The sequence below is a fragment of the Carassius auratus genome, unplaced genomic scaffold (genome assembly GCF_003368295.1).
Source record: "Carassius auratus strain Wakin unplaced genomic scaffold, ASM336829v1 scaf_tig00215484, whole genome shotgun sequence".
Taxonomy (NCBI): Eukaryota; Metazoa; Chordata; class Actinopteri; order Cypriniformes; family Cyprinidae; genus Carassius; species Carassius auratus.
The window spans coordinates 1-21,055 of NW_020528106.1; the positions used below are offsets into that span (position 1 = coordinate 1).

A 21,055-nucleotide genomic window follows, 5' to 3' on the forward strand; every position below is an offset into this window, starting at 1 on the left:
AAACTTTCTGTCGTCACCTGTAGGTTTAGTTGGAGCCCTGGAGAAAGGGTCAGTCCGTGACCTTTGTTTAGTTTTAGGGCTGGGTAAGGGGTGAGACCTGTTGCATCCGGAATGTTTGGAATGTGAGAAGATATAAAAGAAGTTAGGGATGAGACACTAAAGGTCAATGTTGTCATTACCTGCAAAATCCACAAAAGTCAGCAGCTTCTTTTAAAGTCATTTAAAGTCCTTTTGCAGTGAAAACCCTATTTTTGCTCATTAGCAGAAATGAAATGAAAAGATGAAAAAAGGCTTAAAAGCAAGCTAAAATTATGAAACATTAAAGTAAAAACAAGTAAAAAATACTCAAATGTCAACACTACCTAAATATAACCAATATAACATTAACATATTACTTATAAGTACACTTTTAGACATTAGCAATCTGCAAATACCTGTAATAAGAATAAAATAATCGTAAATGAGATTCTTCAATATCTCAGATGGTTCTCCTAGAAATAAATAGGAATTAAATTAGAGAAAATGTAGAATTTTTAAATCAAATGATTCGTTCGCGAATCGGACATCACTACACTGCAGTGAACTTTCTCACAACAGACCCGGAAGAGAAGACAATGCTGAATAAGTCATAGTTTTTGTTATTTTTGGACCAAATGTATTTTCGATGCTTCAAAATATTCTAACTGCCCTCTGATGTCACATGGACTACTTTGATGATGTTTTTTTTTACCTTTCTGGACATGGACAGTATACCGTACACATAGCTTCAATGGAGGGGACAGAAAGCTATAGGACTAAATCAAAATATCTTTAAACTGTGTTCCGGAGATGAACGGAGGTCTTACGGGTTTAGAACAACATGAGGTGAGTCATTAATGACATAATTTTCAGTTCCGTGTGAACTATCCCTTTAATGCTAAAAGCAATAAAAGTTTTTTCAGGAAGGGTGCCTTCAGCTTGTTTATTTTTCATATAATATTATGGCACACGGCTGCATCAAACATTGGTATAAAGCTATTCAAAACATAATTCAATGTAAAATGTGATAATAGTAATTAATAATCAAACAACAGTTTCAAGGGAATAACTGACAATTATGATTTTTGTCATAATCATGCAGCCCTGATAATTACTATGTTAAATGGTTTCATTTTTAAGGAATTAAAATTTGAATACAAGGCACTTTATGTGTCATGACAGATTGCTGTAGAGCCTTCAGTTCAAGCACATGAACCGATCATCTCTTTTTCTTTACTAGATATAGCATGAAAAAAACATGAATGAACTTCAAAAGGTATCTTGTTTCAACCCATGGAAAGACGTCAATACACACTATTTTTCAAGTCCACCAACTTTCTACTCTCTTGTCTGGTTTGTTTGATTCAGCATTATGATTGGTCAGATCGCCTGTCAATCAAACGTGTATTGACGTCTTTCCACAGTTTGAAGGACAATTAGGAAGACTCCTGAGCAAAAACAACCTTTGAGAAATAATAATCATCATCGCTTCTCAGTCATGTCTCACTTGAACATTAATATCAATAGCATCACTGTCATGACTTTGAAGAAAATGATTCCAAACCAATACTATCTAAAAAGAAGCATCTGGAATGGCATACAATTTTAACCCAGACTTGGGTCTTCTGGTTTATGTTTACATATTGATCCTGTAGAGAGAAAATTTGGGGGCATTGTTGATTAGACCAATGCTAACAGCTGCCTTATCTTCTACTACAAATAGGCAACCTGAAGCATTTGCCAAAAGCCCATTCACCATTAGCCTAAACAAACAGAGTAAGTAAAACAACACTGGATCGCCATGAAACACCTGCCAAGGCCAACAGTAGAACATCAGATTAAAGCAAAGTTAGTTTAACTTATTCGCTTGAGTGGCGGAGGGTGACACACCGAAGTTTGCGAAGTCAAACTAGGGTTTAGTCTTTTGCAATTGCATTTCTAATATGTCATTACTCTAGAAGAACAAACACTAGCATTAATTAACAAATACAGCTGGTCAGTATAGCGACATTATGATCAGAAGAAGACAACTAATGTATGTCACAAACACAAAGTGCATAAACTACATTTAAGCAATAGATTTAGTTATGAAAATGTGCTAATATGTAACTAGTATGTATATTTCCTGATGTGTATTGTGTAAATAAATGCCGTCTCAGTGTGTCTGTCTGGACAACCTCTGGCAGCGGTGGAGCGCGTGAGCACTGCTCACAGGGACCCTAAAAGAATGCACTTTCTGTGGGCCCGCTCCAAGATTTGTTTTGAAAAGAAGCCAGGGGAAAGTCTGGAAGGCTAAGTGGAAGCAACTGAGCAGCGGTGACATCCTAAAGATTTGGCATTCGCTCAATGCTCCCCGCCGCCCAGGGAGCCAGAGGCAAGTTTACTTGCTTTGGAAGAAGAAAAAAAGAGATAGAGAGTAAAAAGCGTGAATGAGGGGAAAAAATGTTTTTGTGAGCTGGTAAGTGTTTTCTTGGTGCTCCTTAGCAACCGAATGTTGTATGCATGTCGGTGTTTGATTTGACGTTTATCTGTTTTAGTCTTAGGTTTTGGCTTTGGACAACAATGCACTTTAACTTTACATAATATTATGTCATGTTATATGCATTAATATTAGTCCATTTTAATATAATGTTTATGTATGTTTAAAAATATATGAATATTTGGTTAAACATGCATTAACACGTAGAAAGAACTAAATCAAATAACCATCCAAATTTAGTTGGAAAATGCAAGAGCCTGCACTCAAGCCATATCATACTGCATGTTACAGTATATGGCTTAGCATAAGACAAGGTATCCAAGCTAACAATAACTGTTTTGTTTGCAATTTCATGGACACAAAACACTGGAATATAATTTGAAACCCATCATGGTCATTTCACCTTGCACCTCAAGAAGAATTTAATCATATTGCACGGAAATCAATACGTCTCGTCTTTCTGTTTTTCCTCGTTAAACAAAAAAGACCTTAAGAAACTAGTCTGATTCTTTCTATGGGAAATGGTGAATGAAGTTGTTTGGTTGAAGGCATGGATTTAAATTTTCAATTCAGAGTTTAAATCAAAGAGCAGTTGTTCTGAGCGGCTCAGTTTTTCAGAAGATTTTCCACATTTCTGGGCTGCAGAGCGGAGGGAATTCCCATGGCTTCCTCCACAGTTTGACTAAGTTGTTCCAGAACAGAACCATTTTATTCTCAGGTATGCAAATCGTGAGTGCTTTGTAACCATTCTAAATTTAACTCTGGGCTCAGAGATACTGCCTTTCCTCCCATGGGCTATGGGAGAGAGGGGGCCATCTAAGAACTTAATCTTGTCTTTTCCTCCAGACGCAAGTCCTGCACAGGCTGAGACTACAAAGGCATAAAATGGCCTCTGTCAGTTTTATGGTGTCAGCTCTTGAATACGCACTTATAAAAGCTAATTTTTGCTTGACGGTATGAACCACAGAACTCGGCAAAGAAACAAGAGGCCAGTGGCCACAATTTCACTCCACTTTCTTCTCTGCATAATTGATCCCAGAACCTTCGGATGCCGTTCTCAACTTACTTTCTCACAAAACACACACCTCTACCTATTAATTAATCACACGGCTAACATGTTCCATACATCCTCTACTTAAAGAATAAATGACCTTAACCACACTTCCCTGTGTCAATATGGTATGGCACCATTCCATCCACTGCAAAACAAAGGCACCCACTGGTTATTATCTCAAATGTCTAAAACGGAGACATCAGATTCATTATACACTACACAACTGGCTCTGTTTCAAGGCTTAAAGGAATAGTTCACCCAAAATTGTCATTAATTCTGTCTTTAATTACTCACCCTCATGTCGTACCAAACCTGCAAGTCCTTTGTTTATCTTCAGATATTAAGATATTTTATATGAAATCTGGGAGACATCTAATCCTCTATAGATGGCAACATAACTATAATATTCAAGTCTCAGAAAGTTAGTAAGTACATTGTTAAAATAGTCCATGTGACATCAGTGGTTAAACTGTAATTTTCTGAAACAACGGGAATACTTTTTGTGTGCAAAGAAAACCTAAATAATGACTTCATTTGAAAAGTTCTTATCTTACATGTCAGAATTCATTCTGCGTTAACAAAAGTATCACAACTTTTAGTTTTTTTTTTTGTACACAATAATGATTCTCATAGCTTCATAAAATTACAGTTTAACCACTGATGTCACATTGACTATTTTCACAATGTCCTTACAACCTTTCTGGACCTTGAACATGTCAGTTGTGTTGCTGTCTATGCATGGTCAGAAAGCTCTTGAATTTCATCAAAGTACCTTCATTTGTGTTCTGAAGATGAACAAAGGTCTTGCGGGCTTGAAACGACATGAGGGTGAGTAATTATTGACAGAATTTTCATTTTTGGTGAACTATCCCTTTAAGTTTTCACTTTGTAACAGCAATCCCACTGGTCCGTATGTTTCTGCATTCATCACCTATTAAAGCTTCTCCGAAGCATCTGCTCAACCCCTCGGACAGCTGCGAGGTCATGCACAGGACACATTCACTGGGTTCATCAGGATGTGCTCTTGAGATGCAAACTTAGGCAGTCAAAACAACCTGGCAGATTCAAAACAAACAGGCACAGAAATGATGTTTTCCCGGCTCGAGAGTTGCCGGACTTAGACTTTTCATTCCCATACACCAGCTGCAGACAGACACACACGTCCCCAATACCAGCACATACTCCTAAACCAACCACAGGGGTCACGGTGAGCCTCATCCTTTTGACCAACTTCCAAACACAGAGCTGCTTTTTAATTCCGTCTTGGGAAATAATGTTTTAACGAAGCAGCAAATGAACTATTTGAAGAACACAGATCACCGCCGGACACTTCCTGATAATAATGCTAGGAATAATAAGGCGGCTAGATCCTGGGGTTTATTTATGTTCAGCATGCTGGAGAGGTGGTGTGGTGATTGCCTGGTGGCCTTCCAAAGCTGTGATGTCTCAACTGTAGATGGCAAACTCCACTTCTGCAAAAGTACTGCAAGACAACAGCAAAGGGAAAGACAACCTGCACAATATTCCCAATCAACTTAACCATTTAGTTTAGTATCAAAACGATTGCAATGTGATTGGTAAAACCTTGGGTAAAATATATCTTGAGTGCATTTGGAACCAATCAGACTAAAAGGCACACTTGGTACAAGCAGGGCCTGGTAGAGGCAGTGTTGCCTCCAAGCTCGAGGCCCTGGCAGTACTGCATACCCTTGGCCCTTCATGTGGTTTCTGTCAAATTGCATCATTTGGAATGAGGCCACAGGCAGCCTCTGTCCCTCTGCCCCCACACTGCTCATTGAAAAAAGTAAATACTTGGCAGAAGTTAACAGAGCTGAAATGAGATCATTGACTTTTCTTCAGGAAAGGAGTCACAACACATCCATCAAACAAATGTCTGATAAAGCTGGCAGAGCTACACTATTCCACAAGTTCTCTTTTTTTCACTCTCACTTCAGTGCTTTGTCCTCCCTTTCTTCTTCAATTGACCAGATTATGACATCCAAAACATTCAGAATCCAGGGGAAAGGTCTGTGAGAGCTTGGTATGAAGCAATTCTTCCAGGACATTCAGGAAGTGCCATTAGGAATTTGATAAGTTGGAAAGGGCCTCCAAAGGCATATCCTGATTCACTCTTGGTCCTTGAGGTGTGTCCAAATGTGGTAAAGGAATGGTTAATTTCAAGGTGTGCACACTTGCAACTGATACTAGACAAAGATAATTCTAGACTTCGAGAGAAAGAATTCTGTCATAATTTACTCACCCTTAATTTGTTCCAAACACGTTTGACCTTCTTCTGTGGAACACAAAAGGAGGTTGCTCTTTTTCACGTAGTAACAGTTAACTGGAATGAAAGGTTTCTAAGTTCAAAAAGATGCAAGTAGACATGGAATATGGACTTTTCAAGTACTTTTATGGTCATTTGAAAAGGTGAAAATGTTAGTTCCCATTATTGCATGGAAAAGAGCCACATATATGGGGGGAAAGTTTTCAATGTGTGATTTGTGTGGAGATTGCACTGGCACTTGGAAAGCTAAACAGAAACCACTTCCACTGCTTTCCAAGCAGCTAATTTCAGTTTGGTTTGCACAACGTTCCACAATCTTTGAATATGAAAGTTACTACGCGGGTTAAAGACACTGAATGCATGATTAGTAAAGGGGCCTGATTTATTATAAAATTATTTTTTACGTTCTCCACAGATTGAAGGAAGGAAGTAAGGAGAAAACTAACACCAACTTAAACAAGCAAGCATTTTCGGGTGAACACAGAGGCAGGTCTGTGCAAAGCCCCTGTAATCCCTCAAAGTCAGCACAGAGCTACAGTTAATGGCAGGTTATGAAGCAAGAAAGAAAGAGGCTTGCAAACATGCATACCCAAAGAAACCGTGAATGAGTGTGTTCAGTCTATATGGAAAGTCCAATGTTTGTCCCAGGGTTCGAGGGAGGTGTTTATGTGTTGGATGACTTTGTGGATCATGGATTGTGTGTTCGGATTGTATGGCTGGTGCCTGGAGATCTTTTGTTTGGTTTAATGCTTTCATAGAGAAAACTAATGGGGCTATGGGACAAGATATGACTTGCTTGGAGTGACACTTCAGTGGCAGGAAGTGAGGCTGACAGCCTAAACGTAAAAACAGATTAACAGCCAAGTTTTACCTACATACTGTGCATTAAAGCGTTAATGTCTGGGCCAGAGTCAAGATGTGACTCATTTCAACAGGATGTTTCAGAATTCCGGCTACAAAAGAAAGGCTTGTAACAGTTTGAGTAGTCACGCTATCTACCGAGAGTGCCCTGCGTGTTCATTTTTTGCTCCATAAATGACAAAATTGTTTGACTTCCGGGTGGGAGATGATATGGGGTTGAAAGCTGATTTGAGACTCTCCAGCTGCCATTCCCCCCCAAAACCTCCATCTTCCTTCAAAAGCCCCCCCGCCAGCATTCCTTAGTCTAAACACACCTGACTTGTAAATATTCTTTATTGCATTGGTAACATAAACGCTCTCAGCGACAGGCCAGTTGTACGATTTTTCCCACACTCTCAGAATAAGGCCAACCACTCTGTTCTCTAAACATCAGCACTCCATAGAGGATGGCGGGGCTGACGTAACCTCTCCAGGCTTGAAGGACTTTCAGCATCTCACAAAGCGTACCTCCGCCCACTTAACACAAAGAGGACATACAGGGAGTCTGAATTTCCTCCTACGGTGAAATGCTGCAACAAAAAAGGGGTTAGAATTAGCAAAAAGTTTACTAAAGAGTACATTTTTCTAGATATGCAAATGTAAACATTTATTTGATCAACCTCTATTAATTTTATATAAACGTTTACTCACCTTCATTTTGTTCCAAACCCAAAGTAACTTCTTTCGTTAAATGAAAAAGTCGAAATTTCATTGATTGTCCGAGCAGCTCTTTTTCATAAAATCAAAGGTTACACTTTATTTCGACAGTCCACTTCAGACATTCTACTAACTTTAAGTAACTTTGCAACTACATTACCATCACTTTAGAGTATAAGTGACCTGTTAGGTTAGGGTTAGTAGAATAATCGGACTTTAAAATGTGTGTTGGCGGACTATCAAAATAAAGTGTTAATATATTAAGCAGACAGTCTACTAATACTCTAATGACTGGTAGTTGACATGTAGTTGCAAAGTTACTCATAATCAGCAGTGCCTAAAGTGGACTATCAAAATAAAGAAATATCTAAAAACAAAATTCATATAAGGGTGGAAAAACAATAATAGATGTAAATAATAAGAACGCCATCTGAAACAATAGGTGCAATCACACCTTCAGTGCTTGGCCCCTAAATATGTGAACAAAATTCACAACAACACATAATTCTTAATATCTCTTTAATCACACTAGTCAATATTAATTAAATTCTATCAATCAAAATAAATCAATATCTCAGGAAAAAAAAAACTCACAACTCAAGACAAAAATAGGCACTGCAAGCAAGGAGGACCAAAAAAAGCACCCTCAAAAGTCAGGCTACATTTGTGTTCAGACTAAACATTTGTCATCTGTTCCATTTTATTTCAAAGAATGCTTTGTTCTCCACTCGGTGCTTATTTTACTGCTCACAGGAGCACTTGCATAGCATTTTCCTCAAACTTCTTGACCTCCCTGTATCACATGTCACTTCAAAAACAACACAGCGCTCTGAGAAAGTATACATATATAATTCATTTCCAATCATTGAACTTTCAATATACAATGGGGTCCAAAAAAAATCTGAGACCACTAGTGAAAATGCATTTCCCCCCCCACTACAGATATAAGAAAAACAAATTGAAAATAAAATCTGAATTGAAAATATCAACAAGAATATGAGGAAAATGTGCATTTTAATGACACCAGCAAGTTTGTGAGCTACAGTATGATCATGTTCTCAACCATGATTTGAGTATGATTTAAAAATCATCTTGTGATTCAGAATACCTGATTCTTTATACAAAGTCTGATGACACAAATTTACTTGATTAGTGACCTAGAAAAGTGTTTTTCTTTTTCCCCATCACACTATCTTTTGTTTTAAAGTTGTTTAAAATACTCAATCTTTAAAAATATGAATTTAAAGGGGGAAAAAAATGCAGATTTCCAATGTAGTCTCAGACCTTTGGCCCTTATTGAAAATTTCCAACAAGTGTTAAAAACATTTTAGCGGAGCAAATTTCAACGTGAGCTCTTCAAACAAAACAAAATTCAAGTAAAGTAGTTGAGGAGCAAACGTAAGGCCATTCTAATCTGTTTTCTGGATATTGATATTGCATATTGTGGTCTTGAATATTGCTAAGTATATAGTTGTCTGATTGCACGGCTCATTTGATTTGGAATTGATGTTTCAGGAGTGACTTTGGAGTATCTGATTGGTCTATTTCAAGTCCTATTAAAGTTCTTCATTCTTACTGGAAGGTGGTGATTGACCAGCTCCTCCAGATGCTTCCACCTCCTCAGAGACACCATTTTTCGCTTTGAAATTGAGAGAAGAGGAGTTTATGCAGTAGCGTTTCTTTGTTGGTCGAGGTCCATCATCAAAAAGGTGGCCCAGGTGAGCACCACACTACAAAGAGAAAAAGAGAGAGAAAAAAAAAGTATATATTTTCAAGAAGTTGTTTTCATAGCTATGCATAAAAAATTTAAATATGGTTTTGTACCTGACTGCATGTTGCCTCCACTCTGTGCATCCCGTATGAAAAGTCATCAGTTAGTGTTACGGAATCCTTATTGATCAAATCAAAAAAGGACGGCCATCCTGTAAAAGCATTACGAAATTGAGGGTTAAGTGAATTTTTGTATGATCCACAAGCCTATAAACCTTCAATTCCATCTTGTGCAGTGTAAGTTTAAAGGTTTCATCCTCTTTCTGGCCTGTCCTAATGCTGAAGCTCATTCTGAGGGAATCCTCACATTTGCTTGCCATTATATCCTTGTCTTTCACTTCTTTTGCTCCAAACTAATCAGTAACCTTAATGCAACACATTGCATAAGCTTAGAATGCAAAGCACATTGGATTAGGAGGATTATTTGTAAAAGAACAAGGGAGAATGTAGGAAAACCTTTGTCCTTTGGTTTGGAAAGAAACTGTCATTAAATGGCAAGAGTAGTTGCAAAACATATGCAAAATTCACCCCCATGATTCTCGAGTGTTTGGTTTGTGGCAAAACCAGATGAACCCCACTGAAGATGAGATCAGAAAGTGAAGCAAACCTCACTGAAAATGGTCAGAGTTATCGGCAGAGTTACGGGCTGTCTCATAATCCCCTTTCTTTCATCTGGAAAATTTCTACCCAGTAACAGGGGTGCAAGTGGAAAGAATGGCTGCTCTGGCTCATGGGTGGTCCTGCTCATGGCTCTCTGGGTAGGTGGAACGTCTGGAGGAGAGGAACCTTGGGAGCGTACTACTACACAGACTGCTGGCATATTTGTTTAGGTTTTTGACATAAACCCCCTACGTATTTTAAAGTACTACCTCCTGATTACTGGCGGAGGGAAAGACATTAAATTAGATGCTGCAAAGCAAAATGAATGAAAAGTACAAGACCACTGGCACTGCAGGGTACACCGCATCCAATTATTTTTCAGAACATTACAGACGAAGTTTTGCAACAACAGAACTGCAAGACTGTTACATGAGTAGTTACACAAGTAAGTATGGTGACACAAAATAAACAGTGGCGATTTCCTAAGCGGATAAAAATGATGACTATAATGTATGGTGGAAGAGCACTTCACAGCACTTCGACCTCGGCGCAGTAATATCCAGGCGGGAAGGAAGTCGACCGGAAGTTGAAGTCGGCCACGTGCCGCCATCTTGTAGCAGAACTTCACTTGCGTTAGCATCCCAATGACTCCCATTCATTTTGGTGAATAACTTTACATCTTAGGCGTTTAAAGACTCCATTTGTCCATTATTTATTTCTAAAGATACACGACAATGTATAAAGGGCTCCATTACCTTCTGTGTTGTAATAGTTAAAATTGCATATGGAAGCAATGTGAAGTCGACTGCTGGAATTAGTCGAGCTCATAATCACAAGTGGGACTTATAAAGTTTGTATGGCACCATGAGTTATTTTTATCGCGTCATTCTCCCAGTGTAATTCATAAAGTGCATTTTTTATGCACAGCCTACAATCAGATGACTGTGTACTAATGGCTTGTGCTAATAGTAGAGGGTTTATTTGCAAAGACTAGCACCGGTATTGCCGGAGCTTGAGCTCTTGAAGCTCCGCCCTCTTACCCGGAGCACCAGCTCATTTACATTTAAAGGGAAAGATGAAAACTACACGTTTTGGCTCATACCCTAAAAGTGGCAATTTTAATAAGCTATAAAAAATTACCTGTAAGGTATTTTGAGCTTAAACTTCACACACACACACTCATCAGAGACTTATTTTACATCTTGTAAGAAGGGGCATAACAGGTCACCTTTAAAATATAATTAAAAACCTAACTATGCCATTTCACTTTCTGGCCAAAAGAAGAACTTTTTAAGACCTTCAAATGATTAATTCAAGGTTTTCTAAGTACCTGCAATTACTCCGTTCTAATGGAGAACTAACAGAGAGTTGTGCCAGGGCATGTGAGAGATTTGCCAACCAAGGTTACTTCATGCCCTTTATTCTAGCTTTCAACCCTAATAATTGGCAAGCATATCTTGGTAATTCTATCTGATTTTACATTTCACAATCAGGAAGCAAGAGTCGGTTCACTACTGTGATACTATGTGCGGTGAGGAACAGAAGTCAGTCAGTCAGTCATCCACCACTCAATCTATACTTTCCCTCCTCATCCCCTCAAACACCTCTAAATCGCCATCTATACTGACCTCTCTCTCTCCTCCCCTCTTAGGGAGGAGATGCTTGGCTGCAACTACAAAGCCCTGAAATTCCACTCAGACACAGGAAGCTCTAGGGGGAATATAGGAATCCTATGACTCAGACTGGGAGAATCCCGGTGGATCGTCGCGGAGCTGATCTAATGGGGCTTTATCGCCAGGGCGAGCGGCCCAGTTAATGGAGCAGTGTAGCATCACTCTAACAAAACAGGAAATTGAGTCTATATGAGTCCAGGCTGCAGAGTTGCCTGTATGCAATGCAGTCTGTTTGGCTCCCTTCTCTGTGCCGAAGACAGTAAAGATTCAGCTCGAGCGAAAATCAGATTTTTCATCACGAGGCCCAGATGTTTCTCATTTTGTCCTGTTTTCTGTAGAGGATTCTTGCATACACGATTTACTTTGTTCGGAGAGTGAATAAAAGTAGCATGAGTAACGCTACAGAAGTATGTGATTTGGAGCTCAGATCTGTAAGGGTTGCTGCAATATATTACAATTAAATTTTATACACTCAGCATCAACTCAACATTCACTTAGACTGAGCTGATGGGAGTCTTTTTAAGCTTAAAACAGAAAACATTTAATACATATCTTAAATTCATAACAGGAAAAATACCATTGCAACTACAAAAGCCATGTTAAAAACAAGATGCGATTCCAGGAAACTACCAATTCATAACAAATATGATCTGCATTTAATGCCTATTTGCATATTCGCATTAAAATCAAAGTGACTATAATATACCCTTCATTTGACATTTCTAATATCGTTTTAAGGGATTATTATTATTATTTTGTAAGCCATTAACTAAATTAATAATAATAATAATAATAATAATAATAATAATAATAATAATAATAATAATAATAATAATAATAATTCAACAGACTTGTTCTCCATTTGTGAAGGAAGAATGTTTGAGGTGCACAAATTAAGAACTGGAGGATTCCAAAAGATTATGGATGACTGTGGCGGAATGTTTATCATTAATCTCAAATAGAACAGATAGTGCTTTTTAAAATATTTTTGATATTTTGTAGGATCTTGAAGTCAGGGTGTTGTCCGCTGTAGGTGCTGTAACTCATATATAAAGGAGCATGTGAGGTTTCATGGCCCAAACTGACTGCATTCACATACGTCCTTGCAAACAACCATAAAGGAGGTTGAGAAGGCCAAACTCTCCCGTATTGAGCCAGACAAGAGCCTTATCTATTTTTTCCTTTCTCACTCTCTTTGAGAAACAATTAGGCTTAGTCTTGTACACTTATGTACACATTTGCCAAACAATTGTTATACGTGAGTGCAGAACCATACCTGATCCAGAGTCAAACTTCTTATCAGACCTGCAAGGACAGTAAGTCATTACTAACAAAATATTGACTGCCAAATGAAGATGATTTCTAAATCAAAAACAAAGATTAAATACAATGGGAATGTTGAAGATGGGTCATTACGATGGACACTCACGTGAAAAGAGGGGCACCGCAAACGACACAGTGGTAGGTTCCTTCCTCTTTGTTATCGGTGTATTTTCCCGTGAAAGCACTAGGGATGACAAAACAACACAAACTGAGACTTTATTCATTAAATGATCAACTGCTGGCTTGATAAATGATAATGGTCAGGTCAATAAAAGTTTGTCAATTAAAGCTGCAGTAGGTAACTTTTTTTTACATATTTGTTAAACCTGTCATTATGTCCTGACAGTAGAATATGAGACAGATAATCTGTGAAAAAATCAAGCTCCTCTTGCTCCTCCCAGTGGTCCTATTGCCATTTGCAGTTACGGACTGCTCCCGGTAAGAAATCAACCAATCAGAGCTGCAGTCCGTAACTTTGTTTGTGTTCAAAATGTAGAAAAATGTATATAATAAGCGAGTACACCATGAATCCATTTTCCAAACCGTGTTTTTAGCTTGTCCTGAATCACTAGGGTTCACCTATAATAAGTGTTTATATTCTGACTATTTCAGATTGCTTCGGGGGTACCGCGGCGGAGTAACCCAGTGCATTTGTGATTCTTCATAGACATAAACAGAGAGAAGTAGTTCCGGCTACGAAGTTCTTCCGCAAGATGCAAGCAGTTCTGTTTATTAACCGCTAGAGCGTCAAAAGTTCCCTACCGCAGCTTTAATGCTAATCCATACTACTGCTTATTTAAAAATGCATTTCAGTTTCCCATGCTCTTGTGTTAATGTAAAAAAAAAAAAAAAAAAAAAAAAAAGGTGCTTAAGCATTTCTTATCTTCATAAGCTGAAGAGGATTTGTGGGTGAACAGAGTAACAGGCCTCAGAATGCACCTTTCAGGTTTCTTTGCTCTTTTCTCGCAGGCTAAAGGGCATTTTTCACATTCCTACTGCCAATGGGCCGATAAATACTTTCCCCACGTGTGTTTTACCACTGAGCAACGGAGCGAAAGAGGGGAAGTGTCAGTGTTTTCCTTTCTACGCTATATCCTCCTTCTACTCAACATCTATCTCATGGCCTTGGGTCGTTCAGGAGAGAATTTGTTTTATCAGCCAAGCGTAAAGTAATCTGTACAGGGAATATTCAGTCAAGACAGTAAAACAAGATGCTTGAAATTGAAAAAAAAAAATCTAAATCCAATTTTTGTTATTTCACCTTTTAGAATAGAAAGATGTTGGGATATATTTGAATTATTTGGAATATGAAATTTAACCTTGTGGCTGCTTTTGCTTCACAATCCCGAACAAATGAAAGATCCCTTTCAAAAACATCTGAATAATTTATATTTATCTGCAAATTTGAAAATATTTAAGCATTCGTTTTTTTAATTCAAGTGTTCAATACAAACATTTGACTGAAAGTGTATTTTAAAGTGCCTTTTATTTAGGATGGGTCACCCACCTCTCTGTGCCCTTTTGCTGAGTAACCTGGTACTGCATGGGGCTCAGTCGCTTCCTCAGCTCCTCCTCGGGGAACGACTTGGGCCATGTCTTCTTACTTCGGCACGTTCCTACAGCAGAGACAAGTGAGGAACGGCAAATGTAAGTGTTTGTAAACACGAAGTAAAGTAGTGCAGGATTATTAAAAACAAACAACTGTCACTCTAATCTAGGTTTCTATGTGACTCCTTCCAAGCAGGAGTCAGCACTTTTGTCTGGTTACTTTGGTTGAAAATGATTTGGTTTGGCCGATAACAAAGGATGTCTGCTTTAATTCCTGACTTGACTCTTGCCTGGAAAAATCACAGTGTCAGTGACACACACACAGAATCCAAACGCTCCGTCAGTGATGTGCTACAGCCAAAGGATTACGCCGAGGCAAATTTGATTTTCCCTGCATAACATACGCAGTGAGTTATGACATTCTAGATGAGCGCTCATGTTGGCTGTTTATACAGAAGGCAGCGATCTTGACTGCTACACTTGGCCCCTAGCTTTACAACAATGCTGACCTCTAGAGGTCAACCTGAGGAGTGAGTAATTGTCACTAGAAGGACTTTCAAACTAATTGATTAAATAGCGACACAACTTATACTGATAACAAACCTGCCTGGGAAGAAGAAGAAAAAAAAAGGATGGAAAATGAGCCTGAAATATCCACTCTGGCAACCGTAAGGTCCTCAGAAGACGACAAGCAATGTAGCCATGTTTTTAAAGGGGGCCAGATGTCCATCTGTATACTATTTAGTCACCGGGACACGCAGTAGTTTTAAATTACATACAATTCTACTGCAATTTCCCATTACAGAGTGCTTTCTCCCTCCTTTCCACCTTTTCTCCTGCTAATAACGATTTTTTCACTCATGTTCCTGTGGGGTCTATCCTGCTCCCGTATTGTTTGGCCAGTTTTACGGCTTGCATTTTGGTGAGAGCGGGTCTCCCTTCACTTAGACTATGTGGAGAATTCCTCTCGACAAGATTGAAACCATGTGAATGGAGGAAATAATGGGGTCTTTAAAGGTCCCTCTGGTGAATGGGCTCCATTGATGGGCCCTGCTCTGTCCAGCGAGTACAAAGTTACTTCTGACAAACATGGGGAAGAGGGGAGGAGAGCGCAAAGAGGAGGGGGTCGGCTCCCTGCAGGACTCTCCCGTATTCCTTTCGACTATGTGAGAGGGGTCTTCTGGATCCTATTAGTGAGACAGAAAGAGAATTCCTATTTTTTTTTTGTGTATGGAGGGCTCTGAACACTATTTATACTGTGAGAGAGATGGAGGGGGGGGGGGAGTGTTTTATTTCTTGGTTTGTCAAGAAAAGCCTCTAAGGAAGCATTTAAAGAAATTCAGGAATTCGGTCTGTGTCACCCCCTGCAAATGATTTAGTTTTGGTGCACCGAGAGGTCACGCTACAAATCAGCACGTTGTTCCAACATCCCTCCGCTAAAACCGCAAGTGAAAGTTATTTCCTAATTGGAAGCAAGATTTGTTTTTAGCATTGGCCTTTTGCTTCACACCAAAAATATCACGTCACCTCCCCCCCCTTCTCTAACCTATTCTCAACTCAACGCTTTCAATTATATACAAGCATATTTTGACATTTTGATCATAATATCATCATATTTGTATACCAAACTTGCAACTGTTCTTTCTTACGCCAATTCAGTCATATAGCCATGTTAATTATTATTCAGTGAAAGCAGCATTTCATTCACACACTTTGCCTAAAATGTGAACATTAGTCTTTTTTTACTTTTCAAGCATCATCATTTCCTCGAAGAAATCCAAATCCTGTTGGGTTTTATTATTTTGACACAGAAACACTCAGTTATTGATATAAATCTACTGATGTGTCTTTATAAACCTATGAAAGGTTTTAACATGCACTGATGAATACTTTACAAAAATGCAATTGAATTTCCCTCAGAACACACTCTGTATCAAATGCGAGTGTGATCTAAATTCCTAAAAAGAAAAATGCAAAACACAAATGCAATCATTAGTAGATATATTAAAGCTTTACTGATCATGCAGGCTTAAAAGAAGGTAAAACAGTGAGTTAGGCATTATTCCATGAGCAACTGAAGAGCTAAACAGAGGGGGAAAAAAGAGCAAAGCAAAAGGTGACATTTCCGGGCAAGGGGTCATCAAATGCAGAAAAACCAACTCAAGCATCAGGGGGAACCTGATATCTGGCAGCCAACTATTTAGAAATTGATCTAAAATCTTACCAAACATATAATCTAATCACCTGTTAAGTTATCGTTCCATTCATTTATGTGAAGACAGAATAAAGCTCAATGTCAGACTGCCTTTAGATAAATCCAGAAGTTGGTTCCTCCACAAGTGACCTTATCATCAACCGAACAAACACACCCCTTGCCCAACGCTCACACACGCGTGTGCGCACAAATAGAAGCATCGAGAAAGCAAAGCACACTGCACACACACAAACAGCATCCAGGTGACCTGAGGGGAGCCCGCAGGCCTTGAGTTTTACAGGTTGGCCTTGGCTGACCAGATGCAGTAGATTGAACCCGGACATGGCTGCGACCGATGCTGCTGGGAGAACAGAAACAGCGGCGAGACAGCTGCCTGCTAAAACCCCCTCCTACCACTCAGGCTAAAAGATAATAAAGACAAACATAGGCGAGGAGGGAGAGGAAGGAGAAAAAAAACACAACATAGGTCAACACAGATGTCAGTAACAGAGATGGACACTAAGAGCAGCCTATCACGGGACGGCTGACACTTCTCATGCAGGGAAAGACTGATTAACGTCACTGTGTAAAGAGAGAAATCACCAGGAATGATAAATATGTAAAAACATGTTACCTAGAATTCAAATAATGACCTAACACCCTTAAGACATGTTTACTTATGTAAATGACAGTTAAATGTACATCACAAGGTATAATATAAAAATAAAAAAACAGTGGAATATTGAGTTTTAATTTTAACAAAGGCTTTTTAATATTATATCTCACAGGGGCTCATATATAAAATAAAATATTTAGCCAACAACCTTAAAACAGCCAATTTATATATTTTTTTCTGATTACTGATAGTCTAATACATATGAAAGTCCATTTTTGCCATGAGAAATTTTTTTTTAATTGGTCATGAATCATGATTAAGAAAATATCATGCTATTTTCCGTTTGTATCTCATCTCACAATTCTGAATGTTTCCCTTGGAAGTGTGAAAAAAAATAAAAAACAAAACATGAACTGTAAATATAAACTAGAATTGTGGGGAAAAAAATCTAAATTGTGAGATTTAAAGTTGCAATTACTTTTTTGATTTTCCATTTCTCCCATAAATAAATTTTAAACAGTGAAGAGAGATTAACGGGGGGAAAAAATATGATTTGACATTTTTGAGAAGTGATTAAAAGATCAGAGAGCATTATTTGACATTTCTGAGAAGTGATTAAAAGATTATAGAGCTTCATTAGTGGAACCAACATATATTTTATGTCAAGTTTAATGAGCTGGGTTATTTGTTTTAGAATTCAGAGCCTTGAGAAGACACAGAAAAAGTGCAGAAGCATTTTGCATAGAAAACTGCCATACACCGAGCTTATCAGCGGTTTCTATGGCTGTAGCACGTCAGTTGTGTGTTTGTGGGCCATAACGAGAAAAAACTAAACCTTATAATCCAATTTATACTAATACACATTACATTAGCAACTTTGCTTATACCAGCTGTACTACAAAGAACACCTGCAAAGTGCAAACCAATGCACAACACAACATTCTAGTTTGCTTCTCATTTAATTAAACTTCTCATTGGCTTCAGTACCTAGAGTAGCGGGTGGAATCAGTGCTAGAAGTGGCCTTGTGGACTTATGGGTACGAATGCATTGGAGCAGAGCCATGGATGCGCGCGGGGCCATGGATCGGAGAAGATGGGCAGCCATCCTGAAGAATGCAGGAAGGTTTTTAAGAACTTCTCCAAGCCTTCTTGAAACTATAAAGATAAAGCTTTACAACTGTTAGAGGCCAAAGATTGTGGGAAAATACAGCTGAACTATGGTATCAATAACAGGCAAAGCCGCAGAGCGCTGCTGAGCGCGAGGGTGAAGCTGTGGTTTCTAAGGCACGAGGTCCATCTAGTGGTCATGCAGGAGTGTGAGGAAAAGGGAAAGATCTTCTCATCTAGTGCAACAGGGATACAGGCATTAAATGTAGCATCTGCCGCCAAACAAGCTTGGCTCTCATGTCTCATTTTGAGCCAAGTATTGTTTTTGTTTTTTACTTTAAATCAGCTAATTTTTAAGTATGAAGTTCTCATCAAATCCATGGAGTAACCACAGCTGTAGTTCATCACATTAACTATGAACATAATCCACTTTTGACCAGAAATTGTATTAATACATTTTGTCTTAATCTTCAACAATACAGTATTCAACAAATATTCTTTTTACCATTTGTGTGACATGTTGGCATAATTCTCTCTCTCTCTCTCTATATACATATACACATATATATATATATATATACACACACACATATACACACACATATATAAATATATATGTATATATATATATATATATATATATATATATATACACACATATATAAATATATATATATATATATATATATATATATATATATATATATATATATATATATATATATGTGTATATGTATATATAAATATATATATATATGTGTGTATATATATATATATATATATATATATATATATATATATATATATATATATATATATATATATATAATAAACTAAAGAAATAAATAGAAAAACATTTTAAAAACTTAGAAAATATTAAATCATTCTGATACATTAATACATTTGATACATAAATATTTTATATTAAAAAACAATATTCCATTTATAATGATATATAATATTATTAAGCAGCAATTTAGTAAAAATTACACCACTGACCAAAATTAATAAGGCAACTATTGCTTTGTATCTAAATTCAGAATTGTTACAGTAAATGAATGCAACAGCATTCAGACACTTGTTGGCACTCAAGAAACTCTTCACCCAGAACTGGTCTGTCAGGCACGAGAGGCTTTAACACATGCACAGACACAGACACAAGGAAGGCCACATTTTAAAAATACCAGGCAATCACTTGCAGAGAAGACTATAAATAGAGCTCAATTACAGCTCTGCCGAATCACACCATAGGTCTGTGTTTGTCTACAGCTTGACGTTTACATCTTTAAATGATTTGAACACTTGATCCGGTTTCCTCCAATGTTACTGAATATGTACTGTATTTTATTAATTAATTAATTTAACTCTGTTTAGCTGCACTGATGAATCACATGCAAGGAAAGACAAATCTTCATTTAATTAATTTCTGTAAAACCAAACTGGAACTTGATGAGAGAGACTCATTAAACGAATGTCATTTTGACAACTGCTTCTTATCACTATAAATAAACTGGCCTTCTCGATTGAACTACAAAAATGAAAAAGCTCTCCACAGCAGGCAAAATAAGTTCATTTCAATCTACTCACCAAAAATATCAAGCGTTCTGAATATCAATGCAGTTTATAAATAAAGCATGCTTGATACTTGAGGTACAGTGACAGTCATAACTATATAAGGTCATAAAGCAACAGATGAGAACTGAAATGTTTTAAAGCAGATCAATCTGTGTAGATTATCTGGTTTTGATGGTTGCAGGGCAATCGGGAACAACGATTTAGTGATCTGGAAGGATATTTAGGGTACAGAATAGGACATTTACAATATAATTTCATGACTCACAAGCGCAAACATGACATAAATTCATCTAAATTTATCCAGACAAGCTTTTAGATGTTTATTAGACAGGTGTCAGGACTTTACAGGGCAATTAAATAAACATGACATCAAATATTAACACCTTTGAATGGTCTGGACTTACAAAAAAGTACCATGGTGTAGCCTACTTGAAGGCATGGAGTCTCAGGAGAATACTGTACAGTAGTCATTTTTGTAAGGGTGTGGTTTGCATAAACAAAATGTTACGTAGTAAAACCCCGCTGCTATGATATCATGTGTGGGAGGATACATAGTATATACATAGTATACAAAGTGTAGCTGATATACTTCATATAGGAGTATAGGACAATTCGCCGTGGTTATTTACGTAATATTCTTTCATATTAAAATATAAGCATGAAACCGCGTAAACCAACGCGTACATATGTCATACATTTCAACTGCGTCAATTTTAAACTGACAGTAAAGTATAACGGTGTTGTGTTACATTCAGCGCGTAGTTATAGAGACACTGTTGCCCACATTAAAGTTACTTAAAAGTGCGTAATAAACAATATAAACATATAATAAGAAGTTAGACGTACCAGATAGCAGAAATAGCGTTAAAACCGAGTAGACCAGCTGAATAGAAAATGAAGGGGGGCCGCTGTTAGAGCAGAGCATTTGTCAAACAGCGACACGACTGTGTACTTCTTAGGTAATGACAAGTGCATTCTGGGAAATTCCTCTCGTTGGGCAGACGAGCCCCAAATATATAAGCAATGCGTAATTTGCGCGCATAGTTATTCAGCTCGAAGCAAGAACCCTCCCAAAGCTGTTGTATAATACTAATTAAATTACACTACTAAAAATATTAAAACATTAAAATAACGTAATCATAGAATAGGAACTTTATTAATCATCGTAATGTTCTTTTTTATGAATTGAACATGGTCATACTCTCTATACTAAATGCTTTCGATTAATGATTCGAAATACATTTATATTATAATTTA

General features: G+C 37.7%; 1 protein-coding gene across 6 annotated transcripts; it reads right to left on the bottom strand.

Annotated features, from left to right (window-relative positions):
• Positions 1–7,167: 7,167 nt before the first annotated feature.
• On the bottom strand, positions 7,168–20,761 carry LOC113094880 (methionine-R-sulfoxide reductase B3, mitochondrial-like). 6 transcript variants are annotated; one of them, XM_026260515.1, is made up of 8 exons: positions 20,645–20,750; positions 16,769–16,922; positions 14,266–14,374; positions 12,865–12,942; positions 12,712–12,740; positions 9,217–9,314; positions 8,969–9,122; positions 7,168–7,265 (listed from the first exon to the last, which is right to left on the bottom strand). In XM_026260515.1, the coding sequence occupies exons 2-8, from the start codon at positions 16,842–16,844 to the stop codon at positions 7,183–7,185; spliced, it is 627 nt and encodes a 208-aa protein (XP_026116300.1). In that variant the 5' UTR covers positions 16,845–16,922; positions 20,645–20,750; the 3' UTR covers positions 7,168–7,182. The 6 variants fall into 6 exon arrangements, with proteins under 6 accessions (XP_026116300.1, XP_026116298.1, XP_026116297.1 ...); XM_026260513.1 differs by lacking the exon at positions 16,769–16,922 and having other exon boundaries at positions 20,645–20,761; XM_026260512.1 differs by lacking the exons at positions 16,769–16,922; positions 20,645–20,750 and adding an exon at positions 18,104–18,481.
• Positions 20,762–21,055: the final 294 nt, after the last annotated feature.